The 21424-nt window shown below is 36.9% G+C and overlaps 1 protein-coding gene across 1 annotated transcript in view; it reads right to left on the reverse strand.

Moving 5' to 3' along the window:
• LOC125229837 (Kv channel-interacting protein 4-like) overlaps positions 1-7118 on the reverse strand; it is a 210871-nt gene extending 203753 nt beyond the window's left edge. The window contains exons 1-2 of the mRNA XM_048134779.1: positions 7102-7118; positions 6858-7033 (exon numbers count right to left, since the gene is read on the reverse strand). Coding sequence (XP_047990736.1) covers positions 6858-7033; positions 7102-7118 — 193 coding nt within the window. The remainder of the gene's footprint in view (positions 1-6857; positions 7034-7101) is intronic.
• Positions 7119-21424: the final 14306 nt, after the last annotated feature.

Here is a 21424-nt window from a genome sequence, read left to right on the forward strand (position 1 = left end):
AATAACACTTGTATATTTAACTAAAATTCCCAAGTTGAAAGGGGGGCTCCTTTCCATTTTAGCATTTTCGCTACCGTATCCTCTTAATATTATAAATGGGAAAGTGTGTGTCTCTGTTTGTTTGTCCGTCTTTCACGGAAAAACGGATCGATAAATCGACGTGTTTTCTTAAGTGGAGATAGTTGTAGGGATGGAGAGTGACATAGGCTAGTTTTTGTCTCTTTCTGACCCCCCATTTCCCTAAACTGGGGGGTGGAAGTTTGTATGGAACATTCAGCAATTTTCGAATTTAACGCGAGCGAAGCCGCGGGCAAAAGCTATTTAATAAAATATCATTGATAAAAAAAGTTATTGTTAGTATTCTCCTGTAAGCCTAATTTTATATCCATATAATATTGAAAGCCGTAACCTAAGAAGGAAAATAAACAAAGACAATATTTTTTAACTAGATACCTACATTATTTTTTTTAAATGCATAATATGTGTCAATTCTTTTGTAAATGTGTCACAGCTAAACAGCTCCTCTCATAAACGAATGTTCGGGAAGCATGAACCAGTTGCGATCATTATTTGACTATGGCGTAAGTACTAAAATGTTATAATCATAACATTCATAACGCAGGTTACGAGCAAATTCTGCGAGATTGAGCCAAGTTTACTGCTATTTTCACCTCCAAGTAGGGTCACCAAAAGTAAACGATTACTAGGATAAGGTAACGGACCCAATCATGGACAGTTTAAGAAAAATTTTCGCCTGTTTTTGATATTTCACTGATAAATGTATAAATTCTACCGCTAAGCGTGTTAAATCTTGAATGTCCTATCCTTCTTTTACATTTCAAGCGTATTGCAGAATAGATACTCCTATTGGTTTCTTCATAGTTAACAAATTAAAACTAGGTGTTTTTTCTCCAATTATGGATGGCAGTTCTCCAGTAATGGATCCCCCATTATGGACAGTGAAATAAGTTAAAAATTTTACTTTTATAGCCAAATGATACTCAATGAGTCAATTTTATATACCGTAAATACAATTTGTTTGGTTTATTTTAACATAGGATTGTTTCTTGTAAATTTTGGTTCTGTAAATTGTTCCCTGTCCATCATAGGAGGTACGCAGTTTTTCGGTTCCAGTAATGGATACTCGCAAAATAACGCCATTTCTTTATATCTTTGGAGCAACAAACTAGTATGTTTTATATCTTATCTCATGCTTAATGCAGTAAGTAAAACGCATTCAAGTTTACACCGAGTATTAATTTTTTATTATTTTATACATGAACTCAACTCTCTTAGCAACATTATTAAGAATTCGTCTTGATATTTTTTTCAGTAAACTGGTGAATTTCATCTTGCCGCCAAATCTTTCAGAAATAACCGAATTAATTGAAACTTCAAAATGAAACAGCTCTACAACTCTAGTTTATGGTACATAGCCGTCAGTTATTAGAAACTAATTTTAGATACTTATTTTTAAGGATTTGTGTTTTTTTGTCCATAATGGCATCACCGTCCATTATGGGGTATTTTACCTTATGCATAAACACCCTGACTGAGCTACAAATCAATTACAATGTGTGTGGGATATATACATATGTACAAAAATACAAATATATAAGATAAGTAGGTAATATAGTATATACATACATACATACAATCACGCCTGTATCCCATAAAGGGGTAGGCAGAGCACATGAAACTACTAAAGCTTCAGGGTCACTCTTGGCAAATAAGGGGTTAAAAGAAAACGAAACTGTGGCATTGCAGTGACAGGTTGCCAGCCTCTCGCCTACACCACAATTTAACCCATATCCCATAGTCGCCTTCTACGACACCCACGGGAAGAAAGGGGGTGGTGAAATTCTTAACCCGTCACCACACAGGCAATACTATAATAGTATATATGTATACTAGTAATAAGTGTAGTAGGTATAGGTATTAGTAACTAATAACAGTTGTTTTAGTTATAAGGAAAAACTGACGGACATATTAAGTGTATCTTGCATACCTAAGATATGGGAAATAAATAAATTAAATTAAAAATGATGTACATATAAGTAGTTGTTAGGTACTAGATAGGATTTTTTATATGGAACAGTTTTTGCACAGCGGTTTACACATAGGTCGAGAGGACGAGAAAAACGTAGCAGCTGGCATATGATAGACGCGGTTGTCGGCGTGATATACGATAAAGTCAAGGACTGGCGGTCGTTTTATCATTTTATTATTACTGCTTTCATCATACATGTACCTACTGGGGAAGGAAAATTCTCAGAGAGCTACATTTAGTAACAATGATATTTACTAAATTATACTCTAATTGTATTAGGTTAGGCCTGCGTTGCTTTTGGGACAAGGTCAGATATTTGTTCTTGAGTAAGTTTTCTATGTATATTTATGTATTTATCTATGTATAATATGTATATATCGTCGCCTGGACCCATAGTACAAGCTTTGCTTAGTTTGGGGCTAGGTTGATCTGTGTAAGATTTCCACACAATATTTATTTACTTATTTTGTGTATTATTTAGTACCGCCTTTGACCGTGCATTGAAGTAGGTAAATAAATTGCATAAATATCTTCGAGCGTTATCGCGTGTGATGATATAAACCAGAAACCTTTTTAAGTAGGTATTCAATTCACGTAAGATGGCCACCCTATTTCCGTACCGTTTTACGGTTACGAGGGCCTAATGGAACAATGATGGTCAAGCTCGGGCTATATGGCGAGTTATTTTGATAATATTTTTTTGATTTGTTCCTAGAAAGTCCGCCGAGGTCTACGCTTTCTAACTCCGGCTTTTACTTCTGCCGCATACATTCTCTTTGTCAAACTTCTTTTACTCATTATTTTCAAGGAGGCAAGAAGACTAACATCGACATAGCTAATGTCTGAGGAATATTTTTATACCTGGATTTACTTTTCTATCAAGAAATTTCTACCCTGAAAACCAGCGCCATGGCTTAGTCTTCGGCATATGCTGAGTGGCAGCCATTTTGGTGTATAAAGTGTTATTAGACTAAGATGTAATAGGTTAACACGTTCACTGCGAAACAGGTCATTCTGACCCTGTTCTGGACTTCCCCCTGGTGCGGCGACAGATGCGCAACTTTACCCTGGTGCGAAGCCCATATCATTGTTATATTTTATTATTTTTATATAGTCAAGTATACGTTTATATTTGTCATTTTACACTCTATTTGACAGCATATAAATTAATAAACAGGTCACATATGTCCTGTTCGCACCAATCTTAGACTTTTGTTATTCAGTGCGGAACAGGGCCTTTAATGACCTGTTACGCACGACCTTGTATAGCACTGGAGCAAAGTGCAAAATGCATTAGTGTTGTTACCATATTTATCAGTCCACACGTTATTTTGTGGTGAAAAAATGTGTTTCGATTGTTTTAAATGAAATTCGTTAAATACAATATAACGCTTTTATACGCAAAAAGCTTACAATTTTGCTAAATATTATTACGTAAAAATATATTGTAAAAAGTTTAAATTGCTTGATGCAAAATATTTACTAAAATTTCTAAAAATCGTTTTTTAAATAATATTAAGAGCAAAGTTAAAAGTTTTGGTTGTATATAAAAATCTGGTTACATTAAAGGTAAAGAAATTAAGAATTGGATCGATATATTAGTTCGTTTATTTTCCTCATCACTACTAAATCATCGACATTTTTACCTGTGCCCGTTCTGGCTGTGCGGTACAAGTCAATTTTGACCTGTTAATTAATTCGTCTATAAAATCTAAACGAACAGTCATCAACTTCGGCGAAGATAGTATTGTGTAGATTAGTTATTAGACTAAACATTGTTTCAATAAAATTTAATAAATGTGTATCTGGTAAAGGTATTTTAGGTAAAATATGAAACCCTCCTTACAAGCTGTAATTGACTTGTACCGCACAGAGAGAAAGCTCAATACAGGACTCTCATGGGTTGTAGCACTGAGAGCGAGTTCACAAAATGCGGCTCCGCAGTGAACGTGTTAAGTTATAAACAAGCTTGCAATGACAAATTATAAATTGAAATAGATATCATACACGAAAGAAAAAAATATATAATTTATATATAGTAGTGTGACTACTTGAAAAAAGAACGAATAAAAAAATATTTAATAAAATAATTTGATTTGTTCCCTAGTTGTACTTGCAATGACAGTTTAAAAGTCACGGTCGGTTGCGCTAAACCGTCTGTTAACGAATGTAAAATGCCGTAATTTATTTGTACGTATGAGAATTTCCATAGACTTCTGTTGCTTTACGTTGATGTGTCTGTTAACTGTCTTTGATGCACCTGGCCCTAAGTATGTTTACACAATAATAAAGCCAGATAATATCCGTAAAGTTCCTAGAATACCTGTATTACCGTCATACTATACAGAATTGGGTCGCTAACGATGAGCCCCTTTCCTCTACAAACACTTGGGTACGGTTTCAACGTTACTGGCCCCGTAGCCGAATGGTATTTCTGCGACGACAAACGCCGCAGAAATGGAATCTGGCTCTGTCGCGCCTATACGCAATAGCGACAGAGATAGATTGCATTTCTGTGGCGTTCGGCGTCGCAGAAATTTATACCATTTGGCTACGGGGCCTGGATATCAGACGTTAGACACGCTAGTTATGCAGGTTAACGTTAACGTTTGTACTTAAATAACCATTAGGAAGCAACAATTATGTGGATATGAGGTCTGCAATTTCCTAGCTATAACTTACCTAATTTTCAAGCCCCAGTTTAGAACGGTTTCGCACTACATCCGATTCGAATTCGATCCGATTCCGTGAAAATGAGATCCGTCATAGCCCAACTATTCGTGTGGTAGTTTAGGCACTAGATCCAAAGAATGACTAAAAAGAAATGGATGAAATCGCTGTTAAATGATTGATATCCTTAACTGAGCAGTGCCACGACCAATCGAAAATTGGAATTTTAATTCCGGGCGTGTAGGGTGGCAATATAACCGTGTGTAACAGCCTAGACCTTTGGGACTTGAAAGAAAACATTAAATCAATTTTCGGTTTAATTATTTATACCTGTTTCATTCTATCCAGTTGAGCTTTAAAGTAAATATTACCTGACTGAAATTATCCGCTTAACGACATTCATTTACCACCGAGAAATGCTCGTTGTTAGTTCTCCACTTCAAAGCACCTCTGTATGCTTCATTGATTTATATATTATTTTGTAAGAACGTGGCCTACGGGCAGCAAAAATGGCGTTGGCACATCGGTGTCAGTAACACCGCTGTCACGAATGCGAGACAAACGCGCGCGCGTGATGTGAAGTCATGAACTTGTAGGCATTCACCGAGATGCATTAAACGAGCATGCTTCGTCGAAATAATATTAATTGGCGGTATCGTCTTTGATCGTTCCAGTAGTTTCCTGTACAATTCTTAAATTCATTCTATTCTGCTTTCATCAGTTCATCACACACCCACGACAAAATTATTGACGAAAGTGACAAAAACGAATGGGGACATGGGAATCCAGAATAGGATGAATTTAAGAACTTGATAAAAAACGAATGAGACTTTCCAAGACGAGACAGAATTTCCTTATCCTTAATTTTGAAATCTTTGGCTCAATCTGGAGCCTTGAGCCTCGGGCTCGTCTACTCATTTCCAAGATCAAATAGCTCCGGTTTCTTATGGCAGTGTTTGCGAATCAAACAAACATTCAAATGCGAAGGCGATGTAATCGAAAGTTAATATTGCTTTGTTACTTGGCAAACTTGGGAGGGGGTTGGTCATTGGTTAACCGACTTGAGTTTTGCAGTCCTGGAGGGTTAGCACGTGCTTGGCGCGAGATTATGTCGCCGCGAGATAGACCACACGTCCTTATGTCATTAATACACTTAAAAAAAACACGTATGGTCTATGTCGCGCGAGATACTGTTCCGCCAATCATATGCCAGCCCTACAGTGAAACACAACGGGTAAGCTATGAATTTATTATGATACCTACGAAATCAGTCACGGAATATTGCGATTCGCTGTTTCGTTCACACTTTGGTGTGTCTATATATTTGAAGGAATGAAATAAGCTACGCCTGACCTTAGAAAATGTTCGTCACTATGAAATCACTCGAGGTACTGTGACAATGACATAGTACTCCATCACATATTTTTGCCTCTTAAATAATAGGCTAACGGCCTGATTCTAACTTTAAATGTCTGAATTAGGTCGAAATCAATCACGCAATCATCGATAAAGTGCAATTAATACGATATTATAATTAAATAAAATATTAAAAACTTTGTAATGTACCTCTACATAAAAAAATCCAAAATCTGAGGCCAAATTTGATCTAAATTTTCTGAACGATATAAATTCGGGATGTAAAGCAACATAACACCACACCTTTTTTACATGGGATTAATGCTTTTAACATTACGTTCAATAAAGCGTTCCCGATTTAAATACGAGTACAAAATATATCAGTCAGCCTTAAATCCACCCTCGGGCATATGTGGTGATACTATATTCAGTAGCGTAGCGGATAGCGGGCAGCGGACCGGCGTTCAATATAACGTGTGGAATGTGGAGCACGATTTTCACTTAATGATAAAACTTTGATGTAATATCTATCTAGGGATATTTTGAAGAATGAATAGATCTTAAGATAACGCATTAAATAATAATCTGGATTAGAAATCGTATACTAAAGAAAAAAGTGACCAACTTAATCGGGGGTGGAGCACGGAATCAAATCCAAACGCTTACGCTACCTACTAATGTCTTCGACCACATTTTTTTTTCTTTAGTGTATGATCAGAGTTTATAATTATTGATTGATGTTGATGACACTACTTACACTAAACAAACAAGCAATCGTTACCTAGAGCGAACTTGACGCCGGTCCAAGCGGTCCGGACGTAGTGGAAGAGCCGGCGGTAGAGCGGGCGGTGGCGGCGGCGGCGCGGCGCCTCCGCGTCGGGCGCGGGCGAGGGCGCGGGCTCCGCCTCCCCCGCCCCGCGTCCCTCCACCGACGACGCCGTGGCGTTGCGCACCCAGCTTTACTCCGCTCGCTCGTTCAACGTAACCGCACCCTTAGAAACGGTTGGTGTTAGTTTTGTTGTTACGTGTGGCCGCCTTTCATCGGTGGTATTGGATTGGTATAAATAATATGAGAGTGTAAACAAGAAACAGGTAAATCATTTATTTTTAGTTTAGTTAGTTTTATGAATGTGGTCTATTACTATCAGCGCGATCGAACTTTAAAATATTGTGACGTCAAATATTAGTTCTAGATACCTACCTTAAAGTTCAAAAGTAGCATTCAGCATGTACTCAGCATTTTAGTTTTTTATCGATAAATTATTTAATAGAACAATTGTGAAGTGTAATGTAGGTCTTTGTGAAGTGGAAAATGTTAAACAAACAACCACTAATTTTAAAAATAATTAATAATTTTACTAACAAATTTGAAACTTCTAGCAGTGTTGTGAAACGGGCTATAAATAGCTCGAACCATCAACACGTTCCATTGAAAATCACAACAAGGTTAGAGAGGATAACCAATTTTTTGCTAAAAAGGCATGCATTTTACTGGAAAAACCTTCTAAACAAATATCGACCATCATGTGCTGGTTTTACATGATTGGCGCGAGATACTGTCATTAATACAATGAGAAAAAAATGTGTAATCTATGTCGCGGCTACATAATATTATAGCGGCCTTCGTGTGCACAGTGCAAGAGCAATAATACGAGAATAAGACAAGTCAGTTTAATTTAGTCTCATTGCTATCTCTTCCTTTAGGATAGTTTAAAAAAAATATGCTGCAATAATTAGTTTCATATATTATAAAGCATGCAATTTACTAGTACGGATGGGCTATTGAAACAAGAAACAAGAGTGTGGTGTGTAAGAGCTTTGAGAAAATAAGATGACTTCGACCAAATCCGTCTACGGAAAATTCCTTACACAATTCAAACAGGTAAGTCGAAAGTCTAGGTAGGTACATAGATGAGTAGAAGTTGCTTTTTGTTACAGCAGCAGTATTTCCGCTTCTATCATGAGTTAGAAATGTTAGTCATAATGATTACCATAGATTATCAAGCTAACGTATCTACTTAGCGTGTCAAATGAACTCAGTAAAATTCACTGAGTTATCCGTCTTTAATCGCAGCTTGCAGCTAGCTATCGGGCGTCAATTTTTGTAAGTTGAAGTCAAAAAAAACATTAAAAATCTCTTTACATGATATTTAATTGCAACAACACTCAAGAATTATGATTACTCAAAGGCCTGATACATTTTTAAAAATCACAGTCAAGTAACAACTTCAGTACAATATCTGACACGCTCGGCTGCCATACAAATAAATGAACTTGTTTCTTCTATGTAAATATAGTTCTGTTAGCGCAAACATCATGGAAATTTAAATTCTAAAAAATCTAAAACTCATTAGAGGCTTCGGTGCAACTATAAGCAGTTGACGATTTAAAAATTCACTCTCTAAGAAATTTCCCGCAAATGGATTTGGCTGAATTTATATTATGAAGGTATCAACACTTACCACAAACACGACACACCGACTCCCGCGCATAATCCACGCATCACAAGTTAAAACACTGTATTAATATTCACTCTGTTAGTTCAGGGCCGCACTTGAAACAGAAACTTTGTCGAATCGAATATGAACCAAGCCTTGACGAATTTTGAATTATTTATGACATTACTGAAACTAAAGGCTTGTATTATTTATTGAAAAGGATCGATAACGGTCCTGCCGGCCTAGCCGAAGTGACAATCGTTGACGTTACGAGGCGATCGAAATGCAGGTTTATCGGGCCATAACGAAACGCTTTCGTAGCGTAAGCGATTATGACGTTGGCTAGGTACCCTGTATCTTGTTAGTTACACTGTTTTCTTGGTTAGTCGCGGGATGTCGTCGCGATCTGTGAACAAAGAGACGACACTTTGTTAGTCCTGTTAGTGGCAGGCGGGGTTAGTTTCTTGTTAGGAGCACTAAGCTTACGACTAACACAACTGGTTATAAGAAAAGTCTAGATATACTCAATTAAGGCGATTTCTTGTGACAGTGCGTTTTTAAACTTAAAGTATTTGTATTTACCAACGGACGTATTTAATATGTATTTGTGATAATGATAATCAACGCAAAATTTACCAATGGGCAGGTATCAAGTTTTATAGTCGCTTGTGGCAGGAAGATGTTTTATAATAATATCATCTATTAAATGATAACTTTCAGTAGCATTTTAAGGTTTATATCATACCTTTTTTAGACTTAAAATAACATCAAATAATGTTAACTTCTATTATACATTTAGGTGAAAACATTATAATGACCTGGGAAAGGCATGTTTTTCGTTCTGTCAAGATAGGCTTTTTAGAACCCCTACAACTACTAGAATATTATATTATAATTAGCTTAGTTCCAAACAGTCCGACAGGTCACTATTTCAGTGTGACATGATAGTGAATTACATACACTTTTAATATAATTTTTCTACTCCCGTGTTGTTATTCGTCATTTACAGTGTCGTGCATAGATCGTTAAAACCCTACATAAAAGATGCCCGCCCCCGCCCGGCGCCCCGCGCACCCACGCATACGATATAGCTCTTAAATCATTGTTAGGAAGCCTTTAAGCCTTAAGGGATATAGCGTGGGTGCGCGGGGCGCCGGGGGCTGGCGGCGGCGGCGGCGCGGGGGAGTGCGTGCGACAGGGTGAGGCAGGAACAGAGGGGAGGCCGACGCGTCAAAATACAGGAAATAGTGCGAATTTCACGAAAGTTATTCTAGAAAACGATTAAAAAGTAAGTACATGGTTGTAGAAAAAGTATTGTATGCAACGGTGTTTAACTGAGTCAAAAAATACTCATGGCGTCTTTATTAACAATTTTCGGCTTCGCCTCAAATTGTTACTCACGCCACTCGTCTTTTTTGACCTCACTTAAACGCCAGTTGCATAAAATACTATTATGGATACAGGATATTATAAAACGTATGCTAAGTGCGTTTAGTACGTACAAAACAAATACCTAATCGTGTTTTTTGCATAATCAAATTTAATACTGCGACAACAATCTTGAATATTGGGTTATCGCTGGTACGGCCCTTTGGGCGGGGTGTGATTTATTCGTAACGTTATCAAGGAAAAGGTTCCCGAGCGCCATTGTTACGCGTGACAGTTGTGTATTTCGATACTTTACGTTATGTAGATTTAGGACCCTTAAAATGTTACATACAATGTATTTCTGTCAAAACTGTACATAGTACATAATTTAGAACAACCCTTCCACCAAAAAACCAAATATTTTGAGACATATATTATCATTTTGAGACAGTTCACTCTAAACTAAATACGCGGGGCGCGGAGTCTATGTCTGGTTTATTATTGAAGTTGAAACTACCCTATTAAAAAAAAACTCAGCTAAAGTGAAGAGTGGTGTCGCTTATGAGGAACATAATTATTGTGTTTATGGCTTATCTATTCGGATGAGGCGCTTTGAATAATTATGATAGAACTTTACTGGTCAGTTATTTTAGTCATCAAATATACTGGCTGTTCAAAATAGTGTTTCAAACTCACGGACTTCAAGATGAGTTAAGAGGATACGGTAGCGAAAATGCTAAAATGGAAAGGAGCCCCCCTTTCAAATTGGGAATTTTAGTTAAATATACAAGTGTTATTAACTAGATTTATCGTAAAAAAATTGTCCATTAAGAACAACTCAGTCAAAGATTTTTCAAAAAAATCTTTAAAATTGAGGTTCCGCTCTCGAGTCTTTCCTCCTTCAAAACTTAATCAATCGGAACGAAATTTGAGAATCTGAATAACAATGAAATAATCTATGTCGGACCGTTAAGATTTTTTGGTTAATTGTTACCAATCTTGAGTATCACACCTTTTTTTGCGCCACAATGAAAATGAAAAAGGCCGTTTTTGGAAATTTTTCATTGGCTCTAGAATCTTTAAAAATCAGAATATCAAACAAATCAAAACACAGATAAAAATAATAACAATCTGTGTTGAAAAAAACCATTGCTCTATCTTCAAAAACCAGGGAGGAAATAGTCGAGAGCGTTTGTATGGAGAATTGACCCCTACCGTATCGTCTTAAGGCTAAATTTCAAATTTGAAACGTTTAAACCTTGTCGTAACGTATTTCGACTAGTATTCAATTGCAAGGCCTTTAAATGTAAAATTTAAAATCAATTGGTTAGGAATATAAAAAAACAGCAGGGCCACACCCAGTGCCCGAGGGAACCATCTGATCTCGGGCAGATATATTCTGTCAAACAAGTCTGTCAGTAAATAAGAACTAAGAAAACTATAGGTATCCTTTTCTCTAGCACCCTAAAGAAAAGGATACATATAGTTTTCTTTGTTCTTATTTACTGACAGACTTGGTTGACAGAGTATACATAAAACCTCTCGACCACCCTGGTCACACCGGCGATAGGTCGAAATTTCCCCTGTATCAATTTCTTAAGGGCTTACAGCGGTCTCAAGTCTCTAAAACATAATACGTATTTTGTAAATTCAACGGCAGTGTCCTTCGTGTTAAGGGTTTAACTCGCAATACTGAAGTTTCCAGTTTAATCCTATTCAAAGGACGGAGTGAAAACTTCTCAATGTAATCTTAGGGGAGTTTAATTTGTAGTTTGGTCTTGAATTAGATTTGCCATTCGCCTGCCGTTTGCTTATTCTAGCTATTATCCGACTAACAAAACGATTATTAATAGTGCCCCCACACTGGGCTGTTATAAAATGTTTATATAACAGAGTATGACAGGATATCGTGCTGTCCCTGTCACGCCATGCCAGTTTGGGAGCACTATTACAGTGGAAAAACTGGTTTCTTGTAAAACGGTTTATTTAATTAAACAGCTCAGGAATCTGAATTTTCATTTCTCGACAGTGTAGCTTCTATTGTTGTTGCCGCTTTAAATATAAAACAAGTTTCTTATTAATATTTCCTTCTTGTTTTAATTCTTAAATTCAAATAAAAACAACGCGATGGGGATCAGCGGAAAAGGATTTCCTAAATTTTATTAGTACTTATGAGCGCTGTGAATTGACGAGGGCTTTTGCGGCGGATTTTTCCTATCTTGGCGTACCTATGTATAGTATAGCCAGCAGCAAAATGGTAAATGGTAGTATTACCAGCTGGCGAACGCTTTTATATTGTCGTGCTATGTATCAAAGTATTGTCTTCCGTCTTTGAACATTATCTAAACAAAAAGGAATCAATACTTAAACTAAAGTTGAGATAACTTTATAGTAAATATGACAGGTGACACATTCTAATCATGTCATTGCCATCCATAATATAGAGGAATCCACCAGGTATCCATAATAAACATAGAGGTATATCGAAATTTCCTAGCCACATTTTTTTGCCTTGTTTTCCCCGATTCTCGACGACGTAAGTTTTATGAGCGCTATAGTGCATGTGAACACGCCTCGCCAGTCGTAAACCATCGAGCAACTCATAAACCGCTGAAAGCTGAGGACGCTTTGACGTTATACACGTATTCTTATTTGTATTAAGGTTTCGTTCTGAACGCGACTGCAGCAGCATCCCTGCATGGCCTTCTAAAAAGAGTGCAACCGTTGACACTCCGTAGTTATTTCTTTACCGAGCAATTTGCATTTATTTCGCCACGGAGTGTCAACGAGTCCTAACACTCTTGTCTACCGTCTCAGACCTTCTATGTATGCATGCATTTATGTGGGCCCACATAAATGCATGTATTTTGCGCCACTTCTACATAATATAGACTCGCGCTAAAAAGCAACTCATAGAATATAAGTATGTAGACGTTTCAGTTACTTTTGCGGCGTTACAGCGGTGAGACCCGATGTAAGTGACAGTGTTCTTGATAAGAGTGACGAATCGAACAGCAAGACGGTAACGGCATCCACTTAATTTATCAAAGGAAATTGACAATGACATCCCTTATTTCCCGCTGCAGTAACGCTGCTCGCAATCCGAATGTAAACTAGTCTACAGTCAAATTCGAACTTCAAGATACCTCAAATAATATTAGCTCTAGATACTGTATGGGTTGGATATGACAGTGTCAAAAGTGATGTTATTGTTTGAAGTTCTAACAGAGCCGCATATAATAGGTATACATTCGTATGGTTACGAGTATAAGTAATCAAAATAAACACTAGAGAACAAACAAGTGATGTCAGAACTAAACAAACAGCGATGAAACCTTTTAAAACTAAATCCATACGCTTAATAAATCGCTGGCAAACTCTGGAGTGTGTTACAGTTTTATTTCCAAGGGGACAATGTGCCCGTCAAGAGTGCCATACGCGCTTCAACAAACTTAGCACTTGCAAATGGCACGTGAGTAAACCTTATGCTCCAGTCATAAAGCCGTTTTGAAGTGCATTAATAACATTGTGTTCTCGTAAATTAGACCATGCGTCACTGTCAGAACGTAGCGAGAAGAAAAGGACATCGCAATAACCTGAAAAATGAAGTAACAATGAGCACGAGGGAAATGTTTGATGATACGGTAATCAACGGATATGATTGTTTTGATGATGCAGAATATTTACTCCAATTCTTTTTGAAATGTAGGAGGTAAACGAACTAAACGAGCAGAGGTGTCGACGAAATGGTAAACAATTACAATCGTCCACGGACTGATACGTAAAATGAAAAGGGTTCTGTGTTAGGAACGAAGTAAAGCCGATGAGACAATCAGGAAATAATTTTTAAGAAAAAAAAAACCGCCGCCCTTGGGGTTCTGATGAAAGCTACTTGCGAATGTTGGATTATGTAGAAATGTGTAGGTATTTTTTAAAGCTGCTAATAATACATTAATTATTTGATGGCAACACATTTGTCATTTGATATTTGCCCTCCGGGTTGGAAGGTCACATGGCAGTCGCTTTCGTAAAACTAGTGCCTACGCCAAATCTTGGGATTAGTTGTCAAAGCATCAGCAGTTTCACTGCACCAAATGTCACTATTCTGGACGTAAGTGCATGCTTATAAAAATACCAAAGTCACTATAAGTGTGCCGTTAAGATTTGAGGAGTTCGGTTCTGATCATCATCAGCATTTCATCTGCACCAAATGTCACTGTTCTGGACGTAAGTGCATGCTTATAAAAATACCAAAGTCACTATAAGTGTGCCGTTAAGATTTGAGGAGTTCGGTTCTGATCATCATCAGCATTTCATCTGCACCAAATGTCACTGTTCTGGGCGTAAGTGCATGCTGTTCTTATAAAAATACCAAAGTCACAATAAGTGTGCCGTTCAGATTTGAGGAGTTCCGTTCTGACCATCATCAGAAGTTCCACTGCACCAAATGTCACTATTCTGGATGTAAGGGCATGCTGTTCTTATAAAAATACCAAAGTCACTATAAGCGTGCCGTTCAGATTTGAGGAGTTCCGTTCTGACCACCATCAGCAGTTCCACGGCACCAAATGTCACTGTTCCGTACCTACGTAAATATATGCTTTTCCTTAAAAAACACAAAAATCACCACATGTGTGCCTTTCAGATTTGAGGAGTTCCCTCGATTTTTCCAGGATCCCATCATCAGAACTGGGTCCTGAGAAAAATGGGACCAATCTGTATGCATATACATTCAATAAAAAAAAAATAATCAAAATCGGTCCTGTAACGACGGAGATATCGTGGAACAAACATTAAAAACAGTAATACGCCTTTACGTGTTTTTGCAGTCCATAAAATAATATTATAATTATGATGTAATAAGCTTTACATAAACGTCAAATAAACCCTTTCGTAGCTCTTTACGACTCGAGCAATTTTCGGCGTGAAAAGTACTACGCATTTCCTCTTTCTTCAAGCAATTTCTCAAAGTAGGGCCGTAAAGTCATGGTTCAAAGCCCACAGCCTCCTTGAGTCGACTTGCCGGTACAAATTCATCCAAATGATATAAATTAAATTAAATTACCGTAATATAACGACTTATTGGCAAGTTAATGCTTGAGGTACGATAATAGATGGCTGTTTAAAGGCAGCTGGAGTGATACAGGCAGGGTTGGTTTTTTAGTGACTTTTAAAGTAATATAGTTACAGATACAGGCAGGGTTGGTTTTTTAGTGACTTTTAAAGTAATATAGTTAAATAGTAGTTTTATTCGTAAAAAATAATATTAAATATAAATAAAATAAATATTATAGGACATTTTGTACACAGATTGACTGAGCCCCACGGTAAGCTCAAGAAGGCTTGTATTGTGGGTACTTAGCAACGATATATATAATATACAAATACATATATACATAGAAAACATCCATGACTCAGGAACAAATATCTGTGCTCATCACACAAATAAATGCCCTTACCGGGATTCGAACCCGGGACCGCGGCTTAGCAGGCAGGGTCACTACCCGCTAGGCCAGACCGGTCGTCAGTATATTATTAGTACTTAGCAGTAGTAGCCAACTTAGTAAAGCTTGTGGATACTATGACGATCTATATGGTCGTATATCAATAAATATAATACGTACACAGAGATAAGTTCACTTTCGTACTGATCTTAATTGAAATTATTATATGTTTTTTATTTGTGAAATAAATAGTGAATACTGCAACTTCTACTAAAACGTGGCGAACAAAAACAAAACGCTGGCGGCGTTGAATGTACTTCCTACTCATATGCGATTCGATAAATGTTAAATTGAAACCATTGTACATGTGGGACTAAAATTGTTACAATTTTGGTCGCAATATTTTAACATCAAACGTTGTGATGTATTTCACTTTGTGAAGTTATTAAAAAATTATAAAAAAACTGTGAGACCAAACGTAAAATCACTGCACAAACAGTAACTAACACCGAAGTGTAACAATCTAAGTTAGTCCCAGTGGCAGCAGCTTGAATAAAATGAGTTTCTAGACGCCTTCGAATTTCCTGCACATTTCCAATTCTAAAGGATATCGTACAAGACAGCTCAAGAATCGAGAAGCAGACTTGGCCGTTCTCTATGGTAATTGAGATGGTAGCGAGAACAAACGAAAACCGATTCTGAATCGGTAAATAAAGTAACACGGGAGAAATAGCTCAGTGCGATGAGCGGCGAGATAACTTTGGATTTTGCTTTGCACCTGCATCATATGGAGTGTTTTTTTGTTGGTTTTTTGACTAGTTGTGATTAGGGTAGGGTAGGTACTAGTTGGCCATTTTTTAGACAAGATTGTGTATTTTAGTGGTAGGTGATTTGAATAAACGACTTCAGAATATTATAGTCATATTTTACACTAGTTGCAATCCGTAACTGAGAGATCACACTAAATAAACTTATGTATTTATTAGGTATCTTATAAATACGTAAATTTTCAAAATAGTAACACACTTAGAATTGTTACATAAGTTCAGTAGGAAAAAGCTACAGTTTGAATGAGTCTCTGAAGTAATATCCTAGAACGATGTTCAGTTATTTTAAACAACTCCCGGAATAAAACGTTCCTCGCAGACGTTTAAAAATAATAGCTAAAATATTCCCACAAGGTAGACAAGTTTCACGAGTAAAGTGTTTAAAATTAAAAATGCAGTGGAAATTTTGAAACACACCGCACTCTATGCGGTGATTTTATCTTGTTTAAGTAGGTATCAGGAATGCAGCTCGGAAGTATAATATATATAGTATTTATAGTATTTAAAGGGTCTGTTGCACCAAACCGTGTGTGTGTGGAATTTCCATAGACTTCTGCTGCGTGATGTTGTGACTGTTAACTGTGGCTAATGCAACTGGTCCTGAGACAGTAATAGTGTTTTGTGCAACAAGGGAGGTAAGGGGAATTTTGTCAACGAGTGTAATAACTCGCAACAGCCGCAGGCTGGAGAGAGTTATAGACACAAGTTTACAAAATCCTTACCTCGTGAGTTACACACAATATTTTTCAACACATTTGAGAGGAAAACACAGAGAAAAAAAATCACAAGGCAAAACATTCAATGAATGGCGGTGTTGTACTGCCCGTTGCTATGGTAACGCAGTCAAGCGCAAATCGAGATGGCCGTCACAATTTCCTGCCAGATTGCACTTTATAACGATTTATTTACGTGAAATTTATAAAATAAATGTAAAACACACTGAAATAATTGTAAAACATAAACAAAATGCATTTTTCATACCGTATAATATTTTTCTATAGCTTAAAATTTTAGTTGTGCAAAAAAAATCCTTGGCTGATTGAAACATCACACTACTCTTTCTGTTTAGCCTGTTGGTTGACTGGTAGAGAATGTCTTTAGGCATTAAGTCCGCCATTTGTACTTTATTTGTTCTATTGTGCAATAAAGTTTAAATAAATAATAAATAAATAAATAACATCCTTTGCCTGAAGTATTGTACGGATTGTATTAATTTTTAAAACTAAATCCATTATTCCCTTGGGAATAAAATAGTACATTATTCTTCAGTACACGTGGATGCAATGAGACCATTAAACAGCAAATGTGATGAAAATAAAATTGTATTTGCTAAACAATTTATTTGAACTTGCTACATTAATAAAATACGTATATTCTATTATAGCCCAAAATCATTATTGCGTGGGAAATACAACAATAATCCTCATAACATTTTTAATCCATTCGCGGACACTACGTCGACAGCCGAACTACTGCCGCAGAAAATACATACCCGTATATGTATTTTCAGTAACAGTAGATACGTCGACAGGCGGAACTGTCAGCGAAAGGATGGATAACAGCGGATGGTAAAATTTCTATACAGCCCCTAGCACTCAACTGTTTTATCTGGAGCGTAAAGTCACTTTTTGTTATATCTTCCATCAGCAAAATGGCTTCATAACAAATTGATGAAACCCTACGTATTGTGAGCTTATGACATATGATACACAAAATTTCCGATTGTTAACACTCTGGTGAAATATGCGGAAAGGCGAGGGTACGCACAGATAGGTAATGCTCGATTTATCTTGCCACAGTGGATGCCCAGGAAAAGTAGCGAGCCATAAATCTAAGGGAAGATAGCAATGTTCTAATATATCACTGACCAAATGCTATGATTTCAATGCAGTGTGAAATACATTGAAATAGATATCATAGTTACACGAAAGAAAAAACGACAAGGCCCACTGGTGGCCGAGCCGGGAATCGAACCCGGGTCTTCAGCTTACGCGGCTAACGTCATTAACACTACACCCGCCCGCCTAAAAATATTCAATAAAATAATTTGTTTTTTTGAAGTGTGAATTTCTTATTAGGTATGTTTTCAAAAGCTAGTTAAATTATATAATGAATCAATAAAGTAAATAGGTACTTTGTATTCCTAGTCCCTAGCTTGGACACTAACCCCCTTATTCATAAACGTTCACTAAAGTTATCAAGCCGGTAAAGTTCGTTTGTCCTTTTCTATCACACCAATACGTCGGAAAGGGACAAACGAACTTTATCGGCTGGATAACTTCAGTAAACGTTTATGAATAAGGGGGTAACAGTTTGAGCCTGACAGCAGCAAAGTGTAGCGCATTCTGGGTGCGGAGTTGTATATTGTCTTTTTTCTGCCGACCTTGTTATAAATGAGCAATTCCCGTTAAGTTTGTACATAATGTATATTTGGATCACGTCTCCGATTTTGATAAAAATTGGTAGGCTGATAGAGCCCATTGATGTTGAGTAAGATCCACTAGGTTTCTCAAAATGTCCTATGTAGTTTGTATGAAACCTTCCTTTCTTAAAGTTTCATACAATCAACCTAGGACATTGTACAAACAACGGGAATTGCTCAAATACCATTACTGATGCACGTCTGAGGAGCCTGGACACTAATACAAAAAGAACGCACGATTAGCAGAAAATGCAGTGTATAATATTAGGACCCTTGCTGCTAGCAGATGAGGGAATCTACAGAATCCACATGAGTATGTTGGAACCCAGTGCGCAAATTACGGGTCCAGCCTGATGACGTCACCTAATCTCAAGTACTCACGGAGTGCCATTCCAGCGCCGGTGCGCGGGCGGTGCCTCCGGGACAGTTCCTATCGACCTGTGACACGTGTAGACGCATTCATTTCCGAATACGAGTATGAATTATGATTGTGTAATTAGCGATTTTGATCAGAGATTTGGCCATACAAGGCCGTTGTATATTGTTTGTTAACTTTCGTGCAAGTAAACTGTGTCGCTGAGAATCTAGACGGTTTTATTATCTCGAGGGACCCTAAGGACTTATAAGGACCTATTTCCCATAGTGATGCCCACAAGTAGAAAATAATCTGATGATTCAGGCCATTCTGCGATAAGTATATAATATGTATACCAAAACATCGAAAACGGTGCTTAGATTAATAAATAAATAATTCGTAATAACACAACATATTGTCGGTAACAGGTCTATATGTAATAACTAGTCTTAAATTAAAAAGATTTTTGCTCTAAAAGAAATATAGCCAGCACGAGAACATTGAAACGTGTAGTTTAATTTCTACAAATAAAGAAAAATGGCTTTCAGTGAGGGGTTTTTGCTCAGGTTGACAAATTAACTCTCCATTACTATTAAACACGTTTTTCTTTTTGAAAAGGCTTTACCTTTTCATAAACAGGTTTTTTACTAAGTATTTTTTTTTGTAAAAAAATGAGTTTAATTATTTTTAGATTAGGTATATAGATAAGTATTTAGAAATCTATTTATAAAAAATATATATACATACATTCGAGATATCTGAAGCTCATTTGAGATTCTTATTTAAGATCTGAAACAAAGAATAAAACATTAGTTAGTATGCTTATAACAAAATAAAGTTTGCTGGGAAAACAGCATTCTTTAAAAACAGTTTGACAGAAAGGATCCCGAATAAAAAATAATACCGAGTCAGAAGGTTCGACGAAAATAAGGAACAAGAGATCAAAAGCATGTCAAAAAGGACAACACAATTAGGTAAGTACCTAAAGTTCAAGATATTATGAATGGTTGGGTATAATACCTCTTTTATTTAGAATTCAAGAGTGGTACATGGTCTAAGATTACTGAAGAATAAGGAGAGTATAAGCGAAGCTGCTACTATATTAATTCTGTATTACATACAAAAGCTGGCATAAGGAAATATATTATGTAGCATTTTTGTCACAACGGCGTAAAATAGGAGTAAATTAGCAGCTAAATCAAATATAAAATCAGGCAGCCAACTAAATTTTGCTTACATACCTACTCGTTAGAAACAGAATGATTTTCCGGTAATTGCAAGCTTAAGCAGTTAAATTAAAAATACAACTAAATATAAGTCCTGTGGCCGTATCATGGTCGTGTTTTTGTCACTCATGCGTCACTTTCGCACTAACAAACTTCTCAGAACGTGACAGACATGGTGACAAATGAAATGATAGACAGCCGTCTTAGCCCTAAAGGTAAAGTCTACGCAAAACCTAAATAAACCACGAATATACACGTATCACGCAATCAATTCAGAGTGTTATTAATAGAAACCACTTAGCTAAATAGGTCATCGCGGTCTTCACAATTCAAACAAGATATTAGCAATATCGACGGCACAATATCGATATGTAAAGTGATTGATTTGTCGGTATGTTTTGGTCATTTGTAACTGGAGACGTTTGAATGATGTCTGATGGATACGATGTATTTTAAGCAAAACGAACATACGGATCGACAGATGCCATCGCGATTACCGTCGCCCGTGGAGACCACACTAGAGTTGGCACATGCCGACCGGGCTTTTTCATTGAATTGAGATGATTTGTGTGATATCAACACGGGCAATAAGTGTATCATGCGAAGGAGTGTGTGCTTGTTTAAACAATAATCAGTGTTTATAAGAGTTCATAGATTTACCACTAATCGTGAGTAGCAAGTAGCAAAATTATGAACTCGCGAAATCACCTGTGACGATGAGTAAAAAGGCCAGTACCAGTTTTGACCTTATTAGGAATCGTAAATACTCCAAAGAAACAAAAAAACAATGCTAATCAAAGTATGATGCTAGAAAGGGGCAATATTTAACTCGTAGTTTTAAATACTCTGTATCGAAGTTCTCAATATAGGTTCTATGCTTACACTCTAGAGCCCGAAACCTGCCCCTTACTGTTTGAATTTCACGGCTTTGGGCATATTTCGCGCAGAGTCGGATCTGTGTCAAGCGTCTTCGCTCGAGGCTCGCGCCAATTACCTCGTGGAAACAACCGCTCACGATTCCGGTTTATAAAATACGATTTTATTTAAAACCTGAAGCTGGAGCAGTTTGTTTTCAAACAAAGGTACCTAAGTGAGCGAGCAGCTCGAGTAAGAGATGTTTAAGCAAAAGAAACGAATAAAAATCTTTGAATTTTTGAACCTTTGAAAATAAGTATGAATAGAGTGCTCACTCTATTTATCAGTTTTCTTACTCAAACCATTATCATTTCATAGTTGATTTCTGTCATAATCATCATCTCAGTACTGTT

Source organism: Leguminivora glycinivorella, chromosome 9 (assembly GCF_023078275.1).
Source record: "Leguminivora glycinivorella isolate SPB_JAAS2020 chromosome 9, LegGlyc_1.1, whole genome shotgun sequence".
NCBI lineage: Eukaryota > Metazoa > Arthropoda > Insecta > Lepidoptera > Tortricidae > Leguminivora > Leguminivora glycinivorella.